The following is a 7370-nucleotide window of genomic DNA, read 5'->3' as shown; positions in this document are numbered from 1 at the left end:
TCTCTGTTTCTAAAGACTTCTTTCTCCCAGCTCTAACATCCCGGGGTTCTCCCTCTTCGTTCTATGATGTTCCTTGGATGTTCCAGTTTTCTAAGGACGCTTCCCCACGGGGCTAACATCCTGGGACTCGGGCTTAATGGGTGAGAACCCGACTGTAGGCGGGGGAGAGGGGTGCTGAGGACTTTCTTATCTGCAAAAGGAGAGCTTTGGCTACAGGAGCTCTAGGGTTCCACAGAGGCCCCAGAACCGCTCCTCACCCCCACGCCCCCATCTTTAACGCCAGGATCTGAAGGTACAGTCCTCCGCAACTCCGGGCTCCTTCTGACTGGACTGCCCAGAGGACGCTCAGAGTCTTCTGTTGGCATGACAACTGCAGGCGGGGCTGAGTCGTTCCCGCCTTTCCCAAGAAGGACCGTTGGATGATTGGTCTTGGAGCTCGGCCCTCCAAGTTGCCCTTCGCTGATTGGAGAAAGTGGAGGCTCCTTGCTCCGCCCCCTCGTGGTTGCCAGGACAACTGCTCCTTCAGCAACAAGCCCACAAGGGGACCAAGTCTGCAACCATTACCACCATCGCTGTCAGCAGTAGGCACACACCTGAGGCTCCCTCCTCCGTGGTCTGTGGGTGGGAACACCCTCGGCCCCGACTACAACGCCGTGGAATCCTCTCCTGACGTAGTCCCAGCCCAACCGCCAGGAAAGCAAGTTCACCCCCGGCAAGGTGTCTGCTAGCCCCCAGCATCCTTGTTACAGCCGTCCTGAGCCCAGGAGAAGCGGAGCCTTCGGGAGTCTCCGGACGGAGGCGTTTCTTCCCCTGAGAGCAGTGAGGAGCCCCTCTTAGGACAGCTCCGGGAAGCCAAGGGCTACCCCGGGCCATCGCTTCGAAGGAGAGTTCCCTGCCCTGAGTCAGCTTGGGTGTGGGCAGGCTCCTGCTCTCTACAGCCCCGCCATGCATTGCAGGGCGTACTGGTTGCTGGAGAGAGAATACCTAGAGCTGAAAGAGGAAAACCCCTACGTGAGTGGGAAGGGGGGGGGGGGGGAGAGGGAAAGCGGAAGGGGTGTTGCTGGGGGGGGGCGGGGAGGAGGGAGGGGGCTGTTGCAGGTGGGAATTAGTCTTTTAAAATCCTGATGCACTTCCTCTCGCCTTCATGGTACAATGCAAAGAACAAGACTTAGGGTCAGAAGACTTGGCTGGAAACCCCGCCATCACAGCTTGCTGCTCCTGTGACACGTCACTTAAACTTTCTGGGTGTCTTTAATCATCTTTAAAACGAGGACGTTTGACCACATGGCCTTTGCTCAGAGTACCTTCCAGCTGGAAATCTTTGATCCTGTAAATGGTCTTTCACAATTGGGACTGTTTGAAGATGGAGATGGGTTGGGGCTGTCCCGGTATGGGAGGGGCTCCCACAGTAGGTACTGAGTTGCCTGTCACCAGAAGGCAGAGAACCACTTCTCAGGATTCTAGTTTTGAGATTTGGAAAGAATATTAGGAGGGAGTTAGATTGGATGAAAAGTGGTGAGAGACGGCTCTTTGTAAACTTGCACTAGCTGCATGAATCTGAACTATTATTAGTCTTATTATCTTGTAATCCAACTGCCTTATTGAACAAATGAAGGAACTGAGGTACAGCAAGATGAGCCCTGGAGTTGGAAATGCTATAACCCAAATGGCTGGTTTCTGCTTGCCTTAGCAATTACTCATGGAGGTTTGGAGTGGAAAGTTAGAAGGGAAAAGGGATAAGGGACTAGAATTGCCTTAAGGGGGAGCAAGGAAAGAAACCTGGGTTGGGAAGTGTTCCCTTTGGAAATATTCTATTTCAATACTGGGTCGTGTGCATTTTGGAGTAGAACTCCCCCCCCCCCCCCCATCAGTGATACCAATAAATGTTTGTTGTTTACAAAGAAAAAGAAGAAAAAAATGATGCAGTTATGAATCGGATTCTGTGGCCTCCAATATCCTTCCTATTGCCAACAATACTACAATTATTATTTGGGGCCAGATTTGCAATGTTATTGGTATTGGGGACTACCAAAGAACAGAACCCTGCTACCAAAGCAAATTAGCTCCTGACTTGCAGCACCTATAGTATTTCTTTTAAAACTTTTACTTTCTGTCCTTCCCATGACTCTAAGATAGAAGGGCAAGGGCTAGACAAATTGGATTAAATGACTTGCCCAGGCACATACAGCTAGGAAGCATCTAAGGGCAGATTTGAACTCAGATCCTCTTAACTCGTGACTTTGCTCTTTATCCAATGTGTTATCTAGCTGCCACACAACTTATAGTCTTAAGAGGAGCCTAGGGAAGTGAAAGACTAAGTGATTCACACAGTCAGAAGGCTAGTATCTGTCAGAGATGAGGCTTGAATTCATGACTTCCTGAATTTAAGGCTTGGCTTTCTATCCATTAGACTTTGCCAATCAAGTCAGGTAAATAGTGTTTAAGTCTTATATGAATGCACTGAGCACTTGATTTCAAACATTTTATGTATTCCATTCTTCATCTAAATGGTACCACCTGTACCTAAGTACCTCCTCATCATAGTTTTAAAGGCCTCAACTCTACTGGACCCAAGAGTCACCAATTGCTAAGCAAGCCAACTGGTAGAACTCAGACAAGAGCTATGGAGAAAGGGAAAAAAGAGGAGAAGAGTGGAAGAAAAACAAAAGCGGGTGTGGGTGTGGGTGTGAGTGTGAGCTAGATTGACAGTCATAAAGTAAAACTGGAACTCCAGTCCAACCACTCCTTTTAGAAAGGGAAAACTGAGGTCCAGAGAGGTGAATTCTCAGCTAATAAATGTCAGCCCATCAGAACTAGAGAATGGTGGCTTTCCACTTGTCATCCTTTGCTGTTGCCAGGGACCCAGGCAGAAAGGATGCAAAGATGAAATCAAAATAGACCTGCTCTTCAGGAACCATACAATTTATCCTTGAAATATCTGCAAGAAAATGCAGTGTGATATGAGGAAAGAATGCTGACCTTGGAATGACAATGTTCAAATCCCAGCTCTGTCATTTATTAAATGTGTGTCCTTGAGTGAGTTACCTACCCTCTCTGGGGGTCTGTTTCCTTATCTGTAAAATGAGGGGGGTGGATTAGAAGACATCTCAGGAGCCTTTTAACTCTAGATGTAATAATAATAAAAATATAAATTTTAGGCAGCTGGATGACAGTGTAGATAGAGTAATGGGTATAGAGTTAGGAAGACTTGAATTCAAATCCAGTTTCAAATACTAGTATAGGACCCTGAACAAGTCATGTAATCTCTGTTAGCCTCCTAATAAAATAAATATATATTTTTATAAAAGCTAATAAAACCACCTATCTCCTTAGGTGGTTTTGAAGGCCAAATGAGATAATATTTGAAAAGTAAAGTATCTGACACATAGTAAGCTCTATATAAATTTCAGCTATTATAATTATGAGTTAATAATAATAACTAGCACTTATGAGGTACTTTAATTTTTGAAAAGCTCTTAAACATACATCATTTCATCAATTCTCATAGGAACCTTCTTACATAGGTGCTATTTTTCACTCCATTTTTATAGATAAGGAAGCTGATGCTAAGAAAGGTTAAGTCACTTGCCCAGAGTCACAAAGCTAGCTAGTTGATTTTGCTATGAATGATCATAAACATAAACATATATCAGAGATAAGTCAGGGCAAGTCATTATTCATCATCTTATTATAACATTTAAATGCTTTCAGTTTTTCTGATTTCTTTTTTTCTTTTTATTGAAGGGCATAACTGCATTTCCTCTCAGCAATGATTTATTAAAATGGGTAGCTGAAATTAAAGGCCAGAAGAAGTCAATTTGGGAAGGTTTGTGATTTCAAGTTAAGATACAAGCAACCTTTTAAGTTTCTTGTTTTTTGTGGATATCTTTGGTTTCTCTATCCTAATTATTTCAGATCCTCCCTACATATAGGAAGACCAAACAAGAACTTCTGATGTGGTGACTCCATCTGATGCTGTCCCCAGTGTTCAGGCTCAGGGGTCTCCTGTGTCTCCAGGATGAAGGGGTTGGGGAGACACCTGCTCTGTTATCCACTCACTTGGATATTCAATGGGTTTGCAGTTACTCAGAATTAAATTCCTTTTTAGTAATCTTTTCTCTTTAAAATATCATTATATGTATCGATTCTGATAATTGGTTCATAGAAATCTCTGTGTTTCTCAGAATTCTCATATCTGTCATTTTTCTCTGCATGATAATATTCCATTTCATTCATATGTCATAGTTTTTATTTTGAGTCATTCCTGAATGACAGGCACCCTGGCATATGTTGGACCTTTGTTTTGCTCCTTGACCCCCTCATGGTATAGACTTAGTAAAAACATTTGGCAGGTCCAGTGGTGTGGACAGTTTTGTTACTTTTCTTATGTTAATTCCAAATTGATTCCCAGAACAATTAGATCCCTTCACAGGATGTTAAAGGGACACATTTTATTAAGCATACATTGTGAGCATCACATCTCCTTGAGTGCCTGAAGGTGTAACAATATTTAGGAAAGACCGATTTCCTGCCCTCTTAGACCAAACTATCTGCATTATGCTTATGTGTATTGTGAATCTTAAAATTTCTCAGACTTGTGAATCTTAAAAAATTCTCAGACTCTACCTTAGAACATTTGGTTAAGGCTATTCCCCATTTCAAGCAATGGAGGTACTTAGGAATGTATGTGAGAATTTTACATTACTCCACCCATACTTAGGCATACTTTCGGGGAAGATAAAGTTGTAAACTCCTTACTGAACAATGGAAAGTACTTAACTCATACTTAAAGTAAAGCTAAAACCCTTAAGCTGGGTCTATTTTTAGACCTAATACAAAAAGGTGCTAAGTACCTATGAAGGTCAAATTAATCACCAAAAGTTCAAGCAAGCTTAGCAAGAAGTGTGAGGTTTTAGTCTACTCAGGTGTGAATTACTCAAAAGTTTAGTCTACTCAGGTGTGAATTAAGAATGGTCAGTCCTGTGAAAACATCTGTGATTGGTAGATGTGAAAACTTAGGGGAGGTGACATAGGAGAAAATTCTCTTTAAAAGGAGGCCAGAAGGCCTCTGAACTTAATTCAGCTATGGAGCTGAATTGGAGGCTGGTCTCTGTCTCAGTGGCTGAAAGGGAATTCAGCCTTGGAAGCTGAAGTGGAGCTCAGGAGCTGAACTGGAGGGTCTCTCTGAACACTAGAATTTTGCTTGGAACAATCTTGTGGTGAGTGATTAAAGACTGACTAGTCTCTCTCTTAAGGCTCAGGCCTAGGCCATGTTGGCTTAGGCCCTTTATACTATACTTCTCTTATTTTCTCTCCTTTTTCTTAATTCCTTCATTTGTATTAATTAAAATCTCCATAAACCTAGCTGACTTGGGTATTTTATATTGACTTTTATATATGACTTAACTTGCTTTTTAAGTTCTTTTCCCAGTTGTCTTCAGCCTCTCTTAATTGTGTTTTGAATTGTATTTTGAGTTCTTCCAAAGCCTGTGTCCAATTCGCTGGAATTTCTGTGTTTTTGTTTGGTGTTCCTTCATCCTTCTCTGTTGCATTTGCTCTTCATTCATTGACTGAATAGAAGCTGCCGATTGTACTTTGTGTTTTCTTTTTCTGCTATTTGCTCATATTTGCCTCTTCATTTCACCCTGTAGTGGTCTACACTCTTGCTCCTCTCATTATGTGCTGGATCTGTGGTTCTTGTCTTTTCTGTCAGCCTTCACCCTTGGAGCATAGTCAGGAAATCCCTCAGTGCAGTCAGTGGGGGAGGAGTGTTGGAGCTTGCATTTCCCTGCCCTCTGAAGGCTTGATGAGATTAAGCCCAGCTGAGTGGAACTTGCAGAGCAGGATGTGCCCTGAGGCCCAAACCTCAGGAAATGGGGTGGGGGTGGGGGGAAGGGCACAATATGGAGTGTCTCCACTGCTGTGACTAGGTTGCCTGCTCTGAGCTTCTTCAACTACTTCCCCACCACCTGTGTTCAAAACTCTGAGCTTGGGACAGGTTTGCCTGCAAAGTACTCCCTCCAGACCAGCACCCTTGCCATGGCAGAGGTTCCAGCCACTGCTGAAGGCTCGGTGCTCTAGGTGGGGGAGGGGTCCTGGTGCCTTCCTTCTTCCTTCCCCTTAAACCTGAGTGTTCTTGAATTCAGGCTTGGGGGGAGGGGGGCGGCGTACCTTTTAAGTTGAGTCCAGCAGGAGGGTTCCTTGGCTCTGTCTTGGTAGGTTTGATTTTCAGCCCCCAGGAGCATTTAGTTTGTAATTGGTAAGGAAGGGTTTTCAGAGGTCTGAACTTTTGCTGCCTCTAAACCAGTATTTGACTCTGCCCATTGTACTCTTTATTAGAGAGACATTTGTAGCCAGGTAAATACGAATGATGTGACTTTTGTTCCCTTATTTCAGGATGTAAATTCCCTTTGGTAATGAAATTTTCCCCGGACTACAACTATTTACCTCCAGCTGTGGCATTTAATCCTGTTCCCTTCCACCCAAATGGTAAGACCCAGATGGGTGAGTATCAAGCAAAATCATATGTCCTTGGGATTGATCCCTCGTCATCATGGGTGTCTTCCGTAATCCCTCCCTGTGGTACCAGAGTAAGTTTTACTCCTGGCATCTTCATCTAAAACATTGCAGCAGCCTCCTGATTGGTCTTCTTGACGTGAAATTTCACTTTATTTCCTTTTTCCATTTGCATTTGAATCTGCATTGCTGCAAAAGACAAAAGCCTTGAAGTGTGAAGCCCAGCAGGGCACAGCCTTCTCCATCAACTCCCCTGAGGGCTTCTTTCTTATCTCTAGGCTTTCCCTCTCTGGCTTTTCAAGTCCTTCACAGCTGGCTCCATCCTATCATTCCAGTCTGTCTGCACCACCTCTTTCTCCCTTTCTATGGCCCAGCCAAAATTGCCTTTGCCCATCTCCCATCTCATTGCCTTTGCCCTGGCTCTGTTCTAATCCTGGCGAGAACGCCATCTTTGCCTCTACTTCCCAGAATCCCTCTCTCCTTCCAGGATGGAGCTCAAGCACTCCCTTGTACATGGAGCTTTTCCTGACCCCCAACAGTTAGCACCCCAACTACCTTTTATTGAACACGTGCTCCTGTGCTTGCAGTTCACCTCTGGAAGCTGCTTGAGCAAAGGGATGGTTTTGTGTTCTATATTTGAATCCTCAGCAACCAGTACAATGTCTGGCTCAAAGCACGGAGTTGAATAAATGCATTTTCATTGGTTATTGACTCTTATCTTGTTTGTTTGTTTTCAAACAGTTGACCCCACAACTGGCAAACCATCTATGGATTTTCTCGATGACCCCAACGCTTGGGATCGTAATCATACACTAAAAAGCATCTTACTTTCGATTCAGGTAAGGGGGGGGCTA

General features: G+C 44.1%; 1 protein-coding gene across 1 annotated transcript in view; it reads left to right on the top strand.

Moving 5' to 3' along the window:
- Nucleotides 1-878: 878 nt before the first annotated feature.
- UBE2U (ubiquitin conjugating enzyme E2 U) overlaps nt 879-7370 on the top strand; it is a 75721-nt gene continuing 69229 nt past the window's right edge. The window contains exons 1-4 of the mRNA XM_007480465.2: nt 879-1011; nt 3745-3826; nt 6397-6489; nt 7258-7355. Coding sequence (XP_007480527.1) covers nt 946-1011; nt 3745-3826; nt 6397-6489; nt 7258-7355 — 339 coding nt within the window. The 5' untranslated portion in view covers nt 879-945. The remainder of the gene's footprint in view (nt 1012-3744; nt 3827-6396; nt 6490-7257; nt 7356-7370) is intronic.

The sequence above is a fragment of the Monodelphis domestica genome, chromosome 2, assembly GCF_027887165.1.
Source record: "Monodelphis domestica isolate mMonDom1 chromosome 2, mMonDom1.pri, whole genome shotgun sequence".
In the NCBI taxonomy this organism is placed as follows: Eukaryota; Metazoa; Chordata; class Mammalia; order Didelphimorphia; family Didelphidae; genus Monodelphis; species Monodelphis domestica.
The sequence above is the reverse complement of the archived record's forward strand: the minus strand, read 5'-3'. Positions and strand labels throughout refer to the sequence as shown.